This window comes from Antedon bifida, chromosome 6, assembly GCF_963402885.1.
Source record: "Antedon bifida chromosome 6, ecAntBifi1.1, whole genome shotgun sequence".
Classification (NCBI taxonomy): domain Eukaryota; kingdom Metazoa; phylum Echinodermata; class Crinoidea; order Comatulida; family Antedonidae; genus Antedon; species Antedon bifida.
In genome coordinates, this window is record NC_136231.1 from 18,912,208 (window position 1) to 18,935,247 (window position 23,040).

Genomic DNA, 23,040 nt, shown 5'->3' on the forward strand with positions numbered 1-23,040 from the left:
TTCTTTTGATGCTGTTGCAGATTTTGTAACTGCTGATAGACATTTTTTTCTAATCTGACTGAAAACTAAATGGCTTCCCAATAATAACAAACTAGTAAACAAACAACAAACGCTTCAACAATATCGATCTAATCTAATTGATATTTATTGATTACTGCTTCACAATCTCACTTTGATTAGGAATTGCATTTTGTTACCATAATTTATTCACATTGATCAAACAACAATATTTAATTGTGCAAGATACTTTCAGAAAAAAATTGTTGAAACAGCTATATTTATAAATTGTGCAAGGAACCATACTACAGTCAACATTAAAATGATATAAACAAAATATAAGGTATTAAGGTATTGACAAGTTTATTTTTTAATATGATAAATGCACACTTTCATTTATCATATTTTTCGTTAAAGAAACTTTGCTATTGTTAATCGTTTCACCATTATTTTACAATTATGTTTATATGATTTATTACTGATTTACATTTTTTTTCAATTAGTCATAATAATAGCAATAATAATAGAAGAGAAACATTACAGTAAACAGTACGTACAGAACTAAATTTTCTACAAGTTACATTAGTGCTTGCTAGACCTAAAAACATAAGTTACTCTAGGCTAACCATTTTCTTTGTATTTTTTGGCCTTATACAAAGTTTGTGGAATGCATATACTTTTAAAGTTTAGTTTACTATACAGTACTCTAAATCAAAAGATATAATTATTAAACAAAATACAACAATAATATTGGACGTATAAAGTAGCAATCAAAACAAACTGGACGTAACAAAATTGAAAACATTTATATAGAAATTTCGTAGAAAGAACAATATACTATGTCAGTAGAATAGATTGCACACACATGTTAGTTATATCTAAATATGTAATTATATTTCATAATCATAATTTTACGTAAATTACAGTAAAAAGTGTTGACCTGGTGGGGTGGTCCCATTGATGGAAAGGGGTATTTGATATGATACAAAGAAACAACTCAAACTCCCAATACAATTGATAGAAAGGAGAATTTGATAATTTGGAATAATTCAGATCTGTGAATGCCATTAATATAAAATCTATAGCAATTTTATTTAGTTAGATAATACTGTCTGCTTCTAGTATTATAACATTTTCAAACCAAATTAAGAGAAATATAATTATAAAGATATACTTAAGGAATTATGCTATACTATATATATTCTATTCTATTATTATCAATATATTTGGTTGTTAAATATAATATAATCAAAAACATCACTTATAACCATTATTTTTAAAAATGTATCATTTAACACTACTTTTACTACTAGGATTGTGTACGATATACAACATTTGATATGAATAAATTTAAAATGAACACCTCTACCTCATTAGACACTGCCTGAATAACTTTTTTTAAACATTCATATTTTTATTTAATATGCATCAGTAAGAAACATGATCAGTTTCTGAAGTTGGGACAGATACTTCTAGCACTTGCGAGACGACTAGTTCATACCGACGAGAGCTTGGAGAAGTTTGCGGTAGTCTCCGCTGCAGTCGCCTTCAATGAACTTGTACAAGGTCTTGTGGTACGTATTAAGGAATGCATGCTTCACTTCTTGAAGATCAATCTAAATGAAATTATGTTCAAATTATTTGTTTTCAATTGAGAGTTCTACTGTATTCAGTCATAATAATAATAATAATAATGGAGTTTTTGTTTGGAGGGTTGACTACCAATCTCAGGTTGTGGGTGCAGAATTTGTAGTGGAGCTGTAGCTTGGTGGTTACCATGCTTGCCTCCAAATCCCAAGGTCCCAAGTTCGATCCTGACCTAGTGTCAAGGTTGTAACTCAAGACACTTTCTACTCCAATCCCTAAACTCAAATAAGACTTACTTTATAAGCACAATAAATTATAGTTTATCGATCCTGTAATTGAAAACTTTCTCACTCAATGAATGCGTATGAAATAATTATAAAATAAAATATAATAATTTTTTATAACAACATTTTAATCATGACAAATTAACTCAACTAATAATAAACTATAATTTTAAGGGTTTTCACTCTATTCAATCATATAATACATGTTGACATTTGTTAGCAAACACTTGACAATATATTTACCTCAGAGCGGGTAACGATAAGTCTGATGAGAGTGCTATCATCTGTCCCGGCACCTTTCATTGACTTATACAAGCGTTCAGCGAAGAAGTATGGCCGATTACGTACGCAATGAACTGTGAAAAGAAAACATATTGTAATGTTTCCTAGATCATGTTTTCAGTTTTTAAAAAGCTTACTAATAGATTTAATGATAATCATAATGTTTTCATTGTACAGTATAAAGTTTGTGGTACACCATGTAAACTTTAAAAGGAGTTACTGGTAGATAATGTAATAATAATATAATGTTGAGCTGCAACCAAATGGCGCTCATTCTTCTGTCTATTATGACAGGGGCTGAGAGGGATCAGTACACCGAGTAACCTCCTACTCTTCCAAAATTGCACACGAGCCAGATGTATACATTCAACCTCCAGTTTTAAGTCCTTATCCGAGAAGACTTCAACCAACAGAACTATGTTCATGTAAGGATTGTGTGGATATGGTTCGCATCGTCCATGCCGAAACTGCTTAGCCATTCGACAATATAGTGAATAGAATGCACCTCTCAACCTCTCTGAATTTGGTCAGATGTTTTGCCCTGCTCTGACGTAATTTGTACTTCATACTAAGTACATTTGAGAAAACAATTCGCAATTAATTCACGGGTGGGACTCTCTGAATTTGCAACTATTGGATCATATAAAGAAAAACATTTCATACCAACTGTTTTGAATCCATCTCGGAGATCACCAGACATCTCTCTATCAATAGAATTCAGAATATCACGTTGAGCTACCTATAAAACAGTAACATGAAATGGTTACATTTTTAAAACAAATCCTCAAAAATATTCAAAAGTGTAGAGTAACTATTTAAAAAAATTATTTCCTGTCCCTCATTCTTAAAAGTTAACAATATTGTAATTGAAGATACATCTAAAAATTGAGTGAAGTGCTTCAAAGCTACCAATCTCAGGGTCCTGGGTTCAAATACTGTTTAATAGACTTACACAAAATTTAAATAGATACCTAGATACATTACAAAAACAATACATCAAAAAAGCTGAGACAGAACAATAATTCAAAAGGTTAACAAGGAATCAGGCCTGTCATGAACACTGGCATCATCACCAGGCATTCACTTGGTAATCTCACCTTGTAGGTAGAAATTAAGTTTACTTTTAAAATGTGTAAGTGAGGGTGACAATTAATGGCAAAATATATACACTTAGTACGTTTAAATAAAATAAAAAATAATTCCATCTATACCTTGACATATTCTTCAAAGGTTACTCTCAAGTGCGGAATGCTACGTGATGCTAGGACAACATTGAAGGCCGACTCGTCTGTACCAAGCTTTTTCTCACCTGCCTGGTACAGGTCTTGGGCGTCCCTTGTAGCTTTAGCACGATCAACTGATGTACTTTCATCTCGGTTACCCTTCAATAACAATCAGATGAATATATAATGAAACATACAGATAGTATACAAATGGTTTGCTAATCAGTGTGAACAGGTCCTTAACGTGAATGCTACATATGATATTATATGCTACATATATTTTTTATATGTTACGATATAGTATTTTTAAATTTTTGTCTATGTTCGATGTTTATTCGTATTTTTATCAGATCTTGTTTTTTGTATTCATGACTTTTTATGTTTATAATTATTGTTTGAGAGCTTGTCAACGAATTTCCTTTTGGACCAATAAATTTATGTATTCTGTATTAATCATCATACTATATATTTTATTCTATTTAAAAAAAATCTGTATTTTATAATTATTTATTTGTTTAAAATGTTTATAACTGTATTATAAACATTCATTTTATTTTTCCATGCCTAGTTACTGGCTGCTTTGCCAAAGCATTATACTTAAGAATCATAAATACATAAGTCAAATCGAATCCATAAAGTTGTTATTAATATTATTGTGTGAAAAAGTTTCATCAGATTTCCATATAAAGAAATCTTCCTGATCAGTAGACAAACATTTTAAGACACAAATACAAGTGAGGATTTATCTCAAAATGAATTACCATGTATCTTTATAATTATTGTTATTTGTGATTGGCATAAACATTTTCATTATTTAACCGATAACATTACTTACTTAATTCAACATTAATTAATTTCTATCAATGGTTAAACAATACAATATACAAATGTTAATATATAATAATGAAACAATACCATTAATAGAGGATCTTGCATTATAATTGTAATTTATTTAGGAATATTTGATAGCAAATACCTGACACATAGAGACAAGTAATCGTTTGAAATGACCACTGGTTTCACTGACGCAATCTTTTTCCAGATCTCTGTGGTAAACTAAAAAAACAAAATATATTCGTACCAGTAAACAGTATATGTTATAGCTTAACTAATAAACAATATCAATAATAACTTATTAATGGTCTAAAGTAAAGCATAACAAACAAAGGAAGAGTCAAAATTATTGTTGTTAAATGTTCAATTACACAGGTAGTATCAAAGAGCTACATCACTGCTAAGGATTTACTCGGTCAAACTAATAAGGGGTTTAGTCCGGTAAAATTTACGAACTTCACTTAATTTTCTTGATTACTTTTACTGAAAGGCACTGTCAAATTATAAGAGTTGTAAAATTAACTTTGAGGGTGCTATGTTGATTTTGTGACTATATAATTATTACTATACTACTAATACTATGACTCGGTAAGTTTAACCGACCAATGCTGTTCTCATTAGACTTTCCAGCTTGGCTTAAAGATGTATTGTCCCCCAAAAACATGAAAAATGAAGATTAATTAAATCAGACTTTGAATATGTTATTTTGTAGTTTTACTAAAGTTAATCACTTCAAAAAAAATGTTTTCACCTATAAATTGACAAAATACTGTATGTTTAAATCCAACCAAAAACCCACTGGCTGGCAGCCAATTAATTGGTATTTTTTTTTAAAATATTTTAAGTACTTTTTAATAATGTAAAAAATTGTCACAATTCAGTTTTTCTGTGAAGATGATTTTAATAAATATACCATTATGAATGAATGAATGAATATTATGTTACATTAAAATGGAATATTCAACAAAAATGTTAAGAATTATTTTTTCAGAGGGACAATACATCTTTAACTAGCTTGATAATTTTATTCTAAACTAACCATAAAGCTCTGATAAGTGCATGTTAATAAAATGATGATGACAAGCTTTTTGAAATATAGTATTACAGTAAAGTACTTACTCTCCTTGTACTGCTGTTTGATATTTCTAATTTGCTCATTTGTTCTGGTACACAGTATTTCAATCAAAACTGACTCATCTGTTCCAGCACCCTGGATACAACAAGCAGATAAAACTTTAATAATTACTTTTATTTTAAATCGCAACATGATTCATCACAATTCCTTCAATTTAATATTAGAGCTTAGTAGATTTCATAGTGGTGTAAGGAACAGTGTTTTTGCCATTATTATATTATTATTGGCATTACTGTAACTCTTTTTTATAATGTTGTCAGATATTTTGCTCTAACTTAATATTATGTTTTACTACTTTTGATGTATTTTATTGGTGTTAATGATGGAGTAAGAGCAGTTTTCTGTTTGGGTTCCTGTCCATTACTTGCACCTGGTAAAGTGTGTATTCTATTATTATTCTTATTATTAAAGATCTAAGCTAAAGCAATGTACATTTACAAACATAAGTAAAGATTTTGAAGAAAGAAACTGAATTGAGGTTGTAAATAGGTGCAATTAATTAGTGCTATTTATATCACTTACTTTCATTGCATTGCGCAGATTGTAAGCATCATAGTATGCTGGTGGCATGAACAAACCAATCATTGCTTCCTCCAAATTACCACTAAGTTCCGATTTAATCTCTCTAATAAGATCCTGTAGAGAGAGATTGAAATATAGTAAAACCACCTATTAATGATACACATTCCCATGAAACGAACAAAGGGAAATATACGGTCAAGGGGACACCTCTATTAAGGGGACACTTTGTTAGGTGTCCCCTTAATTAACAGGGTAATGTACTTAACACAAATCAAATATGAAATACAAGGCAAGGTCCTGTGAAGGTAGTTCCACTCTTGTTGAGTATTAGTTAATGCCCCTTTCTTATAGCCTAAAAACTTCAGTTTACACACACTGTGGTGTCAACACCTGCATTTTGTATGGTGTGGGCCCTGGACAGCTGTACGGTAAGAATGATTTCACAGTGTAGCACTAAGTTTTGAAAAATTAAAACATTTTCACCAGTCAACTTTTTTAGTTAACAAATGCAAATTGCATCGACAACGGTTAAGGGATGAGTTCAGAATACACAATCTGTATCTTTCCAACTGTTTTATTTACAGCATCTTTAGGATTACATTAGTTTCAGTCCATTTACTAAATTTAACCGAAGTGTGACCATGTACCTACCTTGCCATACATGGTTTTAAATGTAAGCTTGACTCGTTGACGCTGTTCATTGCTACGAGTCGAAATCAATTCAATCAATGCTTTTTCATCAGTACCTAGCAATAAAAAAATTTATTATGAATGCAGTTGTTCTCGATAGAGGTAATCTTTTTCAACCCTAACTGTTTTTTTTTTACCTAGCTAGGTAAGTGCTGTTTTACGATTTGTACAGTAGGTACACATACATAGCATTATCAAATGGAGTGTGATGTGCTAATAAGGTGCTTTCGATCGATAAGAGGTCAGGTCAAATATCAGCTGGAAATAGAAACCATCAAAACTATGTCGAGGTGACGTAATGAAGTATAACATTTGAATTATACTAGGAAAAGTTACTACATTTGAACTGTCCATGGGAGGAGTTAGGTTTGTTATGGTGGCTGGGATGGTGATAGGAGAAAGAAGGCTAGGGCTGCAGTATCTAAATTAGATTTTTTAATTATCCGCCAATATGACACCTATTCATTTACACAGTTTACAATGTACTTAAAACATAGGCCTATCATAGCTATGTATACCCCTATCCCTAAAGTTGAATTGAAAGAAAATTGGAAGAATTTGTTTTTAAAAAAGAGTGTGGGGGGTTATTGAAGAGGGGTGGAGGTTGGTGAGTATAGGGAGACACTGGGGTCGGGGGTTATGTACTGAGAAGGCTTTAAACTAACTTTGAAACCCGCCCTGGGGCAGGTATAATTGCTAGTAAAGTATAAATATCTAATGACAACATACGTACTATAAACAATCTGTACTTTTTGACAATTCTCCTAGTTGCCACCTCTCCATATAAAAAACTTTTCTAGGGTTAGTATGAATAAAATGATATATATAATGCCAAATTTAGTGCTATCAAGACTCACTCACCCATGCCCTTCATAGCCTTGCGGTACTTCTTAGCGTCTTCCTCAGCATCAAATGATGGGGCTGGTTGAACTGTACCATGTGTTTGTTCACTCATGGAGAGGTTAGCCATTGCCTTTTGCACAGGGACAGTAGATTGGGGTGCAGCCTATCACAGTAAGTAAATATTAAACAATAAGATATACTAGTTCATTCAATTCAATGCTGATTATTCAAGGGGGAAAAGGGTACAGCCATTTCTGCACATTTAGCACTTTATGATGTGTAGTTGTGGTGGGATAAATATTTACTACAAACAATACATTCCCTTTGACTCTAAATTCATATACTGATGCATTCAACATTTCATCAAAACCTTACCTGTGGCTGTGCAGCTGGTGGCTGTGCTGCTGGTGGCTGTGCTGCTGGTGGCTGTGCTGCTGGTGGCTGTTGGTAGCCTGCTGGTGCTGTAGATAATAATAAAAATCTGCATTAAAATTTCCTATATTAAAATACTTTGGTGAAATACAAAACAAAACTAAAGTTTAATATTTACCATGTTAAGAATGCTTCATAGTGAAGATATCAGGATATTGTGAAGCGTTTTTTGAGAAATCTATCAACTACCTTTAACGACAGTACCTTTGTTCTAAATGCCCCACAGTTCAAACCTAAACTACACATTTAAAGGGTAACTTAAAAATTCTCCCATACATTGTGGCAGGGTGCTCTCAATGTAATAGGTCATGTGGCATTAATGTTGCATCTTTTATTGAAACTATGTAGGGGTGGAAAAAAAAAATCTCATCCACCAGTTTAAAGCTCTTCCATTAAATCTAAGCTCATCCACCAGTCTAAAGCACATCTGTTCAATCTAAGCTCATCCACCAGTTTAAAGCTCTTCCATCCAATCTAAGCTTATCCACCAGTCTATAAATTTTAGCCATTTAATCTAAGCTCATCCACCAGTTTAAAGCTCTTCCATCAAATTTAAGCTCATCCACCAGTCTAAAGCTCATCATCCAATCTAAGCTCATCCACTAGTCTAAAGCTCTTCCATTCAATCTAAGCTCATCCACCAGTCTAAAGCTCATCCGTTTATTCTAAGCTCATCCACCAGTCTAAAGCTCTTCCATCCAATCTAAGCTCATCCACCAGTCTAAAGCTCTTCCATCCAATCTAAGCTCATCCACCAGTTTAAAGCTCATCCGTTTAATCTAAGCTCATCCACCAGTCTAAAGCTCATCCATCTAATCTAAGCTTATCCACCAGTCTAGGGCTCATCCATCTAATCTAAGCTTATCCACCCGTCTAAAGCTCTTCCATCCAATCTAAGCTCATCCACTAGTCTAAAGCTCATCTGTTCAATCTAAGCTCATCCACCATTCAAAAGCTCATCTGTTCAATCTAAGCTCATCCACCAGTCTAAAGCTCATCATCCAATCTAAGCTCATCCACTAGTCTAAAGCTCTTCCATTCAATCTAAGCTCATCCACCAGTCTAAAGCTCATCTGTTCAATCTAAGCTCATCCACCAGTCTAAAGCTTATCCGTTTAATCTAAGCTCATCCACCTGTCTAAAGCTCTTCCATCCAATCTAAGCTCATCCAACAGTTTAAAGCTCTTCTATCCAATCTAAGCTCATCCACCAGTTTAAAGCTCATCCATCTAATCTAAGCTCATCCACCAGTCTAAAGCTCATCCATCCAATCTAAGCTCATCCACCAGTTTAAAGCTCATCCATCTAATCTAAGTTTATCCACCAGTCTAAAGCTCATCTGTTTAATCTAAGCTCATCCACCAGTTTAAAGCTCTTCCATCCAATCTAAGCTCATCCACCAGTCTATAAAGCCCAGCCATTTAATCTAAGCTCATCCACCAGTTTAAAGCTCTTCCATTCAATCTAAGCTCATCCACCAGTCGAAAGCTCATCTGTTCAATCTAAGCTCATCCACCAGTTTAAAGCTCTTCCATCCAATCTAAGCTCATCCACCAGTCTATAAAGCTCAGCCATTTAATCTAAGCTCATCCACCAGTTTAAAGCTCTTCCATTTAATCTAAGCTCATCCACCCGTCTAAAGCTCATCTGTTCGATCTAAGCTCATCCACCAGTGTAAAGCTCTTCCATCCAATCTAAGCTCATTCACCAGTCTATAAAGTTCAGTCATTTAATCGAAGCTCATCCACCAGTTTAAAGCTCTTCCATTCAATCTAAGCTCATCCACCAGTCTAAAGCACATCTGTTCAATCTAAGCTCATCAACCAGTTTAAAGCTCTTCCATCCAATCTAAGCTTATCCACCAGTCTATAAAGCTCAGCCATTTAATCTAAGCTCATCCACCAGTTTAAAGCTCTTCCATCAAATTTAAGCTCATCCACCAGTTTAAAGCTCATCTGTTTAATCTAAGCTCATCCACCAGTTTAAAGCTCTTCCACTTACCATTCATCCACCACCATGACATGTGATATGTAATCAACCAATCAAATGACAATGACATGCTTAGGTATTTTATAATATATTATAATCAATACTGCTTTATTATATATTCCCAAAAATGTTAATCATAAGCATCTAAAAGATGAAAAAATATGCAAGAAAGACAATAAAAAATGACAAAACAAACTGACCAGAAGTAGTTGCATCTACTTTTTTGTCTTAGAAAGATGAAAAGAAAACATACGATAAAATACAAAATAAAACAACATACATAATATAATGAACATAAAAATAATGAGAAAAAACTACAGTATGTTCAGTAGTATATACAGTATCAATACATTTACATCCAAAAAAATGTCAAAATAAAAAACATGCCAAAAAACTAAAATTAAAGTGTAACTTTTGTTCTAATAATAAACATTGATATTCATTGAAATATTTAGATTTTCTGAAAATTATGTTTTAATTTATATTATTATAATTTAGTGTCTGATAAATGTTTTAATTCCATGAAATGATTGGAAGTACTGTACAGTAGATCGCAATGGTACTACTGTATTACACCATCAATAATTCATTAGACTACTACAATAATAAATACTACTAAATTAAATATTACTGGTATGGCATTCTATAAACAATGAAGTGTTACTACACTTTTGAACATTACAGGTAGTAGCACTGAATTAGTACTTTGCATATGAATAGTTATAATATCTATTGGTTTGTATTTGTTGGGTCGAGATTTCTAATCTTGCAACAAATAAAATATTTTGAAACTGATGTTTGTTTGTTCAGTATTGTGTACTGAGTATCAGCGTCTACAAATTACTATTTAATCATAATGTATGAGGGGTTACTACAAATAGTTGGTGACTGTCACCAAGCATTTAACATTGCTGATGGTGTAAACAACAAGGTGCTATATGGATGTTAGCACTAGGCTTACTAGAAATTATATTTCCCTCAGCTAGCGCTTTGGGAAATATATATTCCCTCGAGCAAAATATCATTCCCTCTGGGATGTCAAATCTTATATTTTACCTCTAAGCATATGTATAATATTATAGTGATGAAACAACTTGTCAAAACATTCTACAGTATGTACAATATTATAAATTATTGAAATTTAGTTCTAGAAAATAATACTGAAAATAGTTTATGGACATTGATAGCCTTGATATTTACCTTGTGGTTGACTATACAAATTAGCTGGTGGAGGTGGCTGTCCATATCCCTGTGCAGGTGGCTGGCCATATCCAGGTTGTTGAGGGTAGCCACCTCCAGCAGGAGGTGGTGCTCCATAACCAGGTGCCGGTGGTTGTCCATAACCACCTGGTGGTTGTCCATATGGTTGGGCAGGGGGTTGTCCGTATCCAGGTGCTGGAGGTTGGCCATAGCCAGGCTGTGGGGGATATCCACCAGGAGCAGTGAAACCAGGAACAGACTGCGGTGGTGGGCCTAGAAGAGAAACATGTGATTTTTTTAAAACATAAACAAACAAGTTTTGTTTCAATTTTTATATACAATATATATATATATAACACATATAATGAACAAGGTAAACAATAAGTACAGCATTGAAGGCATCATGGATATTTTTTTACCTCCAGCTGGTGGATATGCACCCCAGCTTTGACCTGGGGGTGGAGGTGGTCCACTCGATGGAGGTGGTGCCCCATAACCCGGCTGTGGTGGATATGCAGCTCCTCCGGGCTAAAATAAAAAAACTCTGTTAGTTTTCAAAACATTAAAATCTCTTTATGTATACTATGGTTATCTAATGAAACCATGAATCCAACATTAGATGTTTTCTTAAATTAACAAAGTTACTTACAGGGTAAGCTGCACCACCAGCTGGTGGATATCCTCCTCCAGGTGGATAAGCAGCCCCACCAGGGCCAGGTGGATAGCCTTGTCCAGGGTAGCCATAACCTCCAGGTGGTGGATAACTCATCTTTATATTTTTTTCTAAAAAGAGTATAAGATTAGAGGTCTTCTAGAAAACAAGAGTTCACCAAATTAGATAATAATAATAATATATTTATTTCCTCCAAAAATATAAATTAATACAAAATACAGGACAGAAAAATTAGGATCTAGTTCCTATAACCTTAATGGATCCCAGCTCATCTTCAAATGTTCAATACAATTTTTGGCAAGGTATAAGTGAGATAAACCCCCATTAAAAATGCCGAATACATCCTGATAATGAGAATCTGACCTTCAGGGAATATTTACTTATATTTTTCTTATGTAAAAGGGTCCTACAAAAAAACGAAGCTACAGCTTTTTTATGCAGGATCCTTGTTATCATTTGTATTGCAATTATGATGTAATTGATGACTAAATAAATGTGGAATAAATTAAATGAAATTTGCCAAGTAGCATGCATAGATCATGATTATTTGAACACAAGAAATTTAACATTTTTTATTTTAATATAGGCCTACAGTAGTATATCAGAAAGTAAGTTTGACGTTTGTTTGATGGAGGAAGTAAAATTAAAAAGGAAATAATATTATTAAACAGCCGGTAAAAGATGGCTATCAAATGCAGTGTCATGCTCCTTTATAGAAACCACACTAAATAGAAACTTAATTCTCAGTGTAAATTGTTTCATTATAAAACATATCAAGTTCAAAAACTTTTGTTTGGTAGCAACTATTCATATCAAAAGAATTTAGCTACCCAAAGAATACAGTTTTAGCAATTGGCATTAGAAATAGAACAGAAAGGTTATGAATTGAATGGCAAAGATGATTTTTACATAAATTTTCTGTTCTAAATGAACATTTTTATTTGCATTGTGACAGCAGTTATGGGGGATCAAGGATTTTTGTTAATGGGGAGCACTAACATATAAATAGTCGAATATAGTCTATAGACAGAGCCTAGTAGTAGTTTATATGAAAAAAGGTTTTAGGCCTAGGTCTATACTAGTAGTAAGTTACTTTTTTTAGGTCTCCTAACTAATTTTAATATAATTAGGCCTACCTCCTAGGCCTAGTAGCTAGCCTAGCCTAATAAGTTTATATAAAATTTAAAAATAAAATGATTAAAATTGTATTGCCAATGCATTCCAAACTATTGTTTATAAACGATCAAACTCATCTAATAAATGACAATGCCAAATAATGAAACCAGCTCCATGATGAAACTAAAAAATCGAAGGGATGGGCTAGGCCTAGCCTAGCTGGCTACTATTATGAATGAGCGAACGTAAAGAGCGTTCCGTGGCTGCATGATGAACACACTCTAGGCTAGGCCTACCACCAGCTGATTAGTGTTTCTTGTGTCAGGTCCAAGAAGAGAATTAGTTCACATTCACCAGTTTATAGCCTATAATAATATGCATACTCAAATATAATAAATAATAATACCTACATAACACAGTTTCTTACCCTTTCTAAACGTCAATTTAGCTGCTTTATGATAGGTAGGCCTAACTTAACTAGTAGACAGCTCAGACAGAGAGAGATGGTGTTTTTTGACGTTCACTTTTCATTCAAAAGCGCCCTCTCTCTAAAAAGTTTTAACTATGAGAGATTCTTTCAAAAACGCGACGTGTATGTGGCAATGCGAAAAGTAGGTGCACCGACATTATGCCATGCCAAATCAAAGAGACTCATAATAACAATCAAAGGGACTAGGCCTGCTGTTATGGAATGAATGAATGATTCAAATAAAAAAAATCTTTAAAAAAAAAGAACTATACGGAACAATAATCCAAGACTAAAAGTGATACATGTAGGCCTAACAATAAAATAAATATAACAATCAATCAATATTGAAATATTTGTAACCCTTCTTGTTCGAAAATACTAATAAAAACTCGGATTCCAAATAAATTTATATTATTCCGGAGTTTATTCCAATTGAAGTTTAATTTAATCTGAAACTAAAAGAGAAAATACATACATGTATTATAACATAACTAACATACATAAATCGATTAAAACAATACAATATACTATGTGTAATTCCTATTAAAACAGGTAACTCTTGATCTCTAATTAATCCAAAATTGTCTTCATAATCAATAACATCGTAACAACACATAAATGCTATAGCAATAGTAATTAAGTGAAAATTCAATATAAAACACGCTAATGCTTCATCACTTTATACATTTACTAAGCCTAACATATTCCTTGGAATATCTTTAATAAAACGTATCCTTTAACATACTAGATCAAGAGTGTAATAAAAGTTCTAAGAAGTGTACCCCTATGAATCATCATTCGTTCAGCCAATTAGCAAACATATGTGACCTCGACGGTGATTAGGAATGCTAGCATAGGGTCTACTTACACTTAAAAGTTCACCCTGTTAATATATTAGACTATTTGATTGTAAGACAACAATCATACACACATATCATAATTAATCAAGCAAGTAGCTTCATTTTAGAAATAATAATTAAAAACGAGTTCAAATATAAAGTTAACTATACTACAATAACAACAAAGATTAATACAATTCTAATACATTCTAATAAAAACTGATAATACATGAATTAGTCCTATCATCGATTCAATATCGGTCGTCATAATCAAGACGTTCGTTTCTTGATCACTCATCAATAAATAATTACTAATGGCCTAAAATAGTATAAGGATTGATCATCGTAAAAAGGCGATAGCCTTTCGTCTAAAGCATCGGCTTCTAATAATTAATAAAATTCGATGTATCACTACTAAAATAATAATATTTACAATATAAGTACACTTTAATTAATACACTGATATTCAGGTACAAACTCGCTAAAACAATTTGGGACCTTTACTTTAATGTGTACAAGTAGCCTATAATGCATATCCTTGGTACGTTAGTGTCTTTATACCCACTGTACTGTCATAAACAAAATGAAAAGTCACTAGTCTATTAATCTATCCTATAAAACTTATTAAATATATAAAAAACAATTAAAGGTAATTAATACAAAACAATTGCTTACCTAAAAGAGCCAGTCGTACGGGCCAGATAGAAACTTTAAAAAACAGGTTGTTAATATGGTCGGAGCACTGTTACTCTTTATATGTCTTGGTTTTATCTAGCTGTGTGCATCAGGAGAATGGAATGTGGGGCTAGGCTTATCTGACAACTTTTGGTAATTTATGTCTTCTATAATTACAAACATTGCAAGAGGGCTCTCTATATTATGGTTCCCTGTCATTTGTGATTTTGCACTGGGTTACATGTAGAATAGCAAATCCCCGGGAAAATCAAATAAAATATGCAATGGCAATCAAAAGGACGTCCGTATCGAAACAGCGGAATGAGCATAAAAGGAGTATGAAAAGATTCAGGGACTATGGAACAGCAAATCAACAAGGCCAACAGCCATAAGTCGCGTGCTCTCAGAAAAAAATGAACTTATAAAAAAAAGTAAAGTACTATAAAACTTTTCTGTACATCAAAACAGTTCAAAAAGTACAGAAAAGCGATAAAACGCATAGTGATACCGGACCGACAGACAGACCGACAGACCGACCGACAGACCGACTGACCGACATAGTGAACTATAGAGTCGCGTCCACGCGACTAAAAAGAAAATTAGGAATGTATGGAATGACAATCTAATGGACTATTTGACATTTGTTTGTAGGCCTATAAAAACTTACATTGTTGTGTGCATGCATTGTGCTATGAAAAACATTTCGTTTAAAAAAATAGAAATACTGGTAAAACATGAACATCATTACGGTGACATTTTAATTCAAAGTAGAAGTCACTAGCACAAATCCGATCACTTTCTAATAAATCATTATATAAATATGAACGAAAAGTACCATAAATGTGTCGATATTGTAACAATACACCTGTTTGCACCGTAAGACAATTGTGGCTATCCAGCGGCAAATCGCCGGGTGGATTTTATTTTGCATCAAATGGACAATCAAGACAATTCACGCCTCGATACACCTGAGAAAATGTCCCGTAGACCAAAGGTGTTTAATTATTTTGTTTAAAAAACATATTGAATTAATCGATCATCATATTAAAAAATAATATGGCTATCTGTTTGCATAGAAGGTTGTCGTCACGCGAGAGTGACGCGTTTCTTCCCACGATGAAAATTACGAACCCATAAATAAATAGAATACACTTAACATAAGTATCTATCTAGCCTACTACTCTCGTAAACATTGGACTTTAATACTTCCAACTATCCGTTCTTCATTGGATTCAATAACCAAGAAATTAATTATCATCACATTATAGTTTCTCCTGACGTCATTAAATAAAATACACCCATTGGATAATGGAACAGTCTGAATACTAAGCACACCTTTGAGTGGAGAACTAAAGCAAATCGTTGAGGTGAGAATTACCGCATAGAAAATAAAGGACATTAAAAATTACCGACGGAACATCAACCGACGTATCGCGTATAACGCTCACAAACACAGCTACATTTTAAGCAAGAATTATCACAAGAAATTGCAAAAGAAATAATATTCGAAAATCTGAAAAGCGTTTGTGGGGAGATATGAAATTGGTGGTTTTATTTCTAGTGGCATTAACTGTTTATGTTGACAGTTTCCCAGACGATGACTACACATGGACCCATCATGATGCTGAAGCTCTGAAAAGAGTGCTGGATGAAACTGCCAGAGAATGTCCCGATATCACCAGAGTGTACAGTCCAGGAAAAAGTGTGAAAAATGTTGATTTGTGGACCATTGAGATTACAGACAACCCAGGAGTGCATGAACCAGGTACAATTATTTAAATTTTTTATAGATACTGTAGATATATTGTCCCCCTAAAAAATATTTTTTTACATTTTTTTTGTTGAATATGCCATTTTAATATCACATAATAGTTATTCACTATGACCAAAAACTTGATCAAAAAAAAAAACATTTTCCATCAAAAAAATGTAATTTAAAGCAAAATATACCTAAATATGGTTTTTGGTTGAAATTAACCATTTCTTTTGTCTTTTTATAAGTGAAATAATTATTTTTGATGATTTTTTTTCTGCAGAAGTGAATAACTTTATTAAAACTGTGAAATTGCCTATTCAAAATCTGATTTTATTAATCTTAATTTTTTCATGTTTTTGGGGGACAATACATCTTTAAGTTTAGATGTTTGTTAAATTATATTATAGTGTGCGAGTTTATTAGTTCTTTGCATACCTGGCACAATGAACCAACATTGTTTGTCTACAGATTTTTTTTTAATTTATTCTAAACTGTAGTTATATTTACAACTACTTCATTTTGTATAGGGCCTATATAATAAAATATAATGTAATGTAACAATCGCTTTTTGTATTATTACTGTATAATAAATTGGTACTATAATAGAATAGGGCATGTGTTTCCGTATCCATCGTGGTAAAATATGTATGCATTGTGGGACAGTCCTCATTTGAATATGCCAGATGTTTTACTTCATTTTTTATTGTGTACTAGAAAAAGAAAAATAATGAAGAAAACAGGTTAGTATGTTGGATTTCTGAAAACAATGTAAAACATGATAACTTAACGGATACACTCTGGGTATACTTCCTGGATAGGATCCATACCAATAACACATTGTGTATTAGTTGACCATAGGTCATTCGACAGGTTGTTGAAGTCACTTCATATTGCAAATAATTGCATTGTTTCATTCAAGTCTATTGTCTAAAGTTGATTTTCCACTATCAGTGTTTTTCTTTTGTTAAATGGGTAAATATAAGGGCTATTTTTTATTTGCATCATTTAAAAAACAGTTTTAACAATTGAGAACAGAATTGGTTGGAGTTTTAAAACTATATTTAACATTTTCTGTGTCCAGAAGAGGAAATATTTTTCAGTGTTCAGAATTTGTCAGGAATCAATTTATATTTGGAAAAAAAAACTATGTACACAATTTAGTCAAATGATGCCTGTCAATCACTCACACATCTTACATATTTTGTTTTCTTTACTGCAAAAAAAAAATTTTATTGGCAAAAAACCATATTTTTTGTGGATAAACACATGCAAAACATATCAATATAAAAGCAGTTGAATAGATACACGATCACATAATAAATTTTGATTTAGACTAGAGCTCTGTCTACACTATCAAACTTTATGAAAAAAATGCGATGTGCCTATATATGGACATGATGTCATATCACTACCATTTTTGGGCATATCACTACCATATTTGGGTACATCACAGAGCTTTATAAGTAAATATGTTGTCAGTTTGACGCGTAGTCTTCACGCAGCACAGTGGGGCGCCATCAATGTCAATTTCTTTGACTGTCAATAAAAGTGTCCTTTTGCTTTGAGATACTGTAGTTGCCCCGAAGATGTTAATCTTGATGAGATGTGTGGTCAAAGAAAAATATTTTGAGTCAGTATTTACATTAGGATATGTTTTCAAACCTGCAGAAGTCTTTACATATGAAGGATGGACGCAGTTGGAAGCTATCAGGATCAATTTAGACAAGGATTTGATAGTTATAACCAAAAACATAAATTTGTTTGCGGTTAGAATGAAATAGTTAGAATGTATATCATGCAAATGTTAATTTTTTGTGTGAACTTTGTATGAACCTATGTTAAAATAGGTCTGCTAAGTTGTCTTCATCGGTCAACATTACACCATAAAATTTTAACAACTTTGGTACGTATTCATGTACAGTGTGAGCCCTTTTTTCACATTTGTTAACCAATGTTGAATCTCAATTTCTAAATTCAACATTCCACAAATTATTTGATGACCAAGTAAAAAGAAAGAAATATCAGGAAAACCCACAGTCCTTACAGTATGTCCAGCTTTTGAATCCATGTATCGTGATCAGCGTAGAAAGTTGATTAGAAATTAATTTTGCGCATTTTGAAACTTTAAATGCACGTGCACGCGTAACTTCTTGTGAAACATGCCATTTTTAATCCATAGAAAGTTTGCCCTTGATATGACTTATGTTTTCTTTCTTTTATTTTTCTTTCTCTTGTGTATTTTTAAAAAATTAATAGGAGGGGCTTTTGATTTGGACGACCAAAGTATGTCATATATGTATTCACTGTGTACATGCAGGGATATTGGGACGCGTTTCCTCACTCCTCCAACTTGACACAGATTTTATGGTTTCTATGTCCAGGTGACATTGATTGACCTGACCTAGGTAGGGTTTCGGTCACTGCAAAACGAAAGCTCCCTATCTCACTTTAACCTAAATTATTTTGCTGTTTAAAAAGCATAATATGATACCAATTACACAACAAACATAGTTGGACTTTGAGCATAAACACAAACTGTATAGGAAATCATCTGAAAGCATGATCTCGTACTGATAATGCCCAATATATTTATGGACCTTTCTTTTAAATGCATAAACTATTCAATATGTTTCTGATGGAAATTTTAAGTGTTTTTACTCTTGATTTTACATTAATTACAGAATCTCATGGATTGCTTAAATTTCAAATTAAAAAATGTAATTACTGTTATTTTGTCACATTTGTGCATATGAACCTTGAAAATGTCAGAGTTACTCGACAGGGGTGGAAAACATCAAAATAAGCCGGCTCCTAATTGAGGTGACAATAGTGATAATTAGATAGGGAAGTGTGCTTAAGGGACCAACAACCCCTACTGGGACCAACCTTAATCATGACTTTTAAGAGTTACAGCAATTTTAATGATATATTAATATAGCCTTGTAGGGAAATTGAAAACTAGCCTTTAGGTACTACTAAGGAATAATAGTAATACATTTCATACAGTTTATAATTAGGAATTTGTCCATTGATAAAATATGTCCAGTCTTATTTATAATGAACTTAAAAATCTCATATTTTATTCCCTCTCACACTTCCCTTCCCCTTAACTTTTTAAATTGGGAAATTTTTTATCAAATAAAATTGAATACTATACATAGATAGTGTATTGTCACTACAAATAATAGTTTCTAAATACAATTGTTTAATTGCAAAGAGCGTTGGGCTTCTGATCAACAGTTACAACCCAATTGCATAGATTTGTTTAAATGTTAGCATATGGACACAACCAAGCCCACGCATTTAAGTGTTTATATATACCTCTACTAATAATGGTGGTATACTTTGGATCCATTCAAATTATTGTACAGTAGAATGCCATGCCAGGTTTTGATTGTGTTGTATTTATGGTCCACTGGTCTTCTTTTGAATTACTTATTCAGGTAGATAATAATAGTTACAAAGAAAGGATTTCTTACAAATTGATATGGTAAAAGGCCTCATTAGAATGTGCACAGATTTAGACATATCTGAGTTTTCTAGACCGAGAACATATACTGTATTGATTATACCGTCGACTAGAGTCCAACCATTTTTGTTTAGAAACTACTTAACTTTATTACACATTGATATTTCTGATGGTTGAAAAATGTGCAAATAATGCATTCATTTATTTACTTAAATTAAAAAAACTGAAAATGGAAAATAACACAATCAATATTATTTCAACAGGTTTCTTTACCATCAAATATTGATTATATGTAAAAACTAACAACAAAGATCAATGAATATTACAATGAATACATAATATTCAAATTGGCACAGTTATTCAATGGCATCATTTATAATTTGTGGTTTATATGCTAATTATTTTCTTATTTTTCATCATTTCTTCAAAGCGTATTACTTAACATACGAATATGTGATCATAAGTAATGATCAAGTAATTCAGTAATTGTCTGTCATATTGTAAATTTTTGTCTAATATTACATTTTATCTTTTTAGAAAATTTACCGTAACCAATCATTTTATTATTAACGCATCTTAAATGTTTATATTTTCTGTTCTAGATCTTTACATATAAATTGTATGGTATATGTTTTTGTTTGTGTGATTAACATTTTGTATGTGATTATATACTGTACCAAATACCAAAAAAACAACTGTTGATTGTTTTCAAAATATTACCATTCTTAAGGTCCACAGATCTAATAAACATATCCCCATCATTTACCATATTCTGACAAAAACTATCCCACAATGACCTTACTTTTAGAGGTGAGCTTGTCCAATAAATCTGTATCAAGTACCCCTCTGATAATAATAAACAGTTGTACCACATTACACCAAATTGGTATCAGTAAACAGTTTAATTGGACATAAGTTGTGTTGTGATATATGGTGTTGGCAGATTAACCCATCCATCAATCAATCAATTAAAAATGAAAGTAAAACTCTACATTGAGATCTTAGCACAGTATTTTCATGTTATTCACAATTCCCTACATGTTGTCTTCCAATATATTTTCCTAGCAGTTACTGTACAAATGAGTTAATAAATGCAAATATGGATACAACATTCAGTCATGTAATAGATATAAATACAGAAATTGAATTGTAGCTTTGTTATTTTTATGCACTACATGCTAATTATGTATTAAAAATTATAAGACCACAATTCTTTATTGTCACAACAGACACACAGCACTAGATAGAATTTGAAAAACAACATATTCATTTTTTTCTTTTGTGATACTGTAGGCCTAGATAGTAGAAATTTGGTACATCGAGTGGACTATATTTAACATGTGTCCTTTATAGACTTCTTTACTTTTACTAGCTTACCTACTACCTGTTCCATTTGTTATTAGCTTTTATTTGATGGTCAATTAGGTAATAGTTCATATTCATAATCACTTTAACCCTGAATGTGTTCATTTCACATACATATCTACTAACAGTAGCTAATTAGGTGTTATCAGTGTCATTACAGTATACAGATTGTCAGATGAACAGACGCCATTAAGATAAAAGCAATAAAGCTATTTATAAATATCTTTAAAATTGTATTGAGCCTTAAAATCAATAAATGAATAATCTCTATTCATGAAAATCCATTGTTTTTTAAAAATTTAGTTGTTCTTCTGTTCTACTGTTTCCTTTAGTAACTAAACATTATTGAATAGCTGTTATTGAACCTGAATGTTATAATCATACATATTGTGTAATGTACGTACTGTAGTAGTCAATTGAACAAAAAGAATATCTTTATACAGACGAATACTGGTTGCATATTCAATACATCTGAGGATCATGCAGCGATAATCTGCAATTATATCTCAATTTAAGTAAAATATCTAAATCCTTTTATCTGTGCACAAGCTGGAAGCTGCTAACCCCAGTAAAACTTAAATCCCAAAGGATACAAAAATAATTATATAAATCCATGTTATGTTAGACTTACTTCCCCTAGCTCTTCCCATGGAAAACTAAACAATTAAGTAGAATATACAGTACCGGCATAAGCTAGTATTTAGTTGTTTGATACACACAGACACACACATCTTTTTTTAAAGAATACTCGAGCTTAAATAGTTAAAAAATGAAAAGGTAATCTAAAGAAAAATTTAAGACTGAGAGAATTAAATTTGAAAATGAAGAAGCAAAAATAATAAAAAAACAACAAATAAAGACAAATTTAAAAAGACCGCCCACCATCAGTCAGCTCTACCAATTGGACACTCTTCAGGGGGGATGATGAAGTGCTGATGCTGAAATTTAGGAAAGGGAGGAGAATGTGGGATTCTGGCCGGGTATTTGAACCCTTTAGATCCACTTATGGTAGTTGGTTTTCTGAAAACTCTAGTTTTCTGAATGCAATGTCATGCTTTTTGACATTGCCCTTTTTATAGTTATTATAAACCTAGTATAATGTCATTTTCTTGGTGATAACCCCTGTAAAAATGTTTAAATGTGCATTATCTCACTTAAAAAAAACATATATCCATATTTTATGTGTCATTACACCGTATACATCAAATATCATCCAACTCTCATTTATAGCCCTAGCCTTAGAAAGTAGAAATCACACTTTTAGATTCAGATTTCCTGGTGATTGCTGCAAGCTCTCAATTTTTGTATGAAAATGTATATTTTATCGGGTCGAAGTCTCCCGCTTTACACTCTGTTATTTATTTTAGATGCTTCGGCAAATTTGTGTATCTAAGAATTGTAATGGACAAAAAGGGAAAAAAAACAAAACAATTGACAATTCAAATACAATTGCAGAGTTTGTCATTTTCACTTTTATTCCTTCAGAGCAATAAAAAGTATTTAAACAAATTTGGAATGAAGTTACTGTACCTGAATATCATAAAACTTTACCACAGTATGCACCTATGATACAAAACTTTTGTTCATGTTTTATATCATTGTTGATGTAAAGGAATCTAATACAGTACCTGCATTTCCTGTTTAAAATATAAACAAAAAA

At 32.2% G+C, this 23,040-nt stretch overlaps 2 protein-coding genes across 3 annotated transcripts in view; one reads left to right on the forward strand and one right to left on the reverse strand.

Moving 5' to 3' along the window:
- Positions 1–123: 123 nt before the first annotated feature.
- LOC144844122 (annexin-B12-like) lies at positions 124–13,330 on the reverse strand. Its single transcript, XM_078700856.1, has 14 exons — positions 13,235–13,330; positions 11,668–11,801; positions 11,438–11,546; positions 11,019–11,291; positions 7,773–7,858; positions 7,416–7,560; positions 6,516–6,610; positions 5,865–5,978; positions 5,327–5,417; positions 4,350–4,429; positions 3,362–3,532; positions 2,814–2,889; positions 2,112–2,224; positions 124–1,613 (listed from the first exon to the last, which is right to left on the reverse strand). The coding sequence occupies exons 2-14, from the start codon at positions 11,785–11,787 to the stop codon at positions 1,488–1,490; spliced, it is 1,599 nt and encodes a 532-aa protein (XP_078556982.1). The 5' UTR covers positions 11,788–11,801; positions 13,235–13,330; the 3' UTR covers positions 124–1,487.
- A 2,833-nt stretch (positions 13,331–16,163) lies between these two features.
- Positions 16,164–23,040, forward strand: part of LOC144844452 (carboxypeptidase E-like) — a 231,843-nt gene continuing 224,966 nt past the window's right edge. For both annotated transcript variants that reach the window (XR_013612429.1, XM_078701378.1), the window contains exon 1: positions 16,164–16,555. Coding sequence is in view for 1 of the 2 variants with exons in the window: in XM_078701378.1 (XP_078557504.1) it covers positions 16,327–16,555 (229 nt within the window). In the remaining variant the exon portion in view is untranslated. The remainder of the gene's footprint in view (positions 16,556–23,040) is intronic.

Bases quoted from the DNA above. Each gene is read 5' to 3' on its own strand.
- LOC144844122 (XM_078700856.1), bottom strand. From the start codon at position 11,787: ATGAGTTATCCACCACCTGGAGGTTATGGCTACCCTGGACAAGGCTAT. The intron at 7,859-11,018 runs GTAAATATCAAG...TATTATCTACAG, and splicing joins TTTGTATAGTCAACCACAAG to CACCAGCAGGCTACCAACAG. The intron at 6,611-7,415 runs GTGAGTGAGTCT...TTTTATTGCTAG, and splicing joins CAAGGCTATGAAGGGCATGG to GTACTGATGAAAAAGCATTG.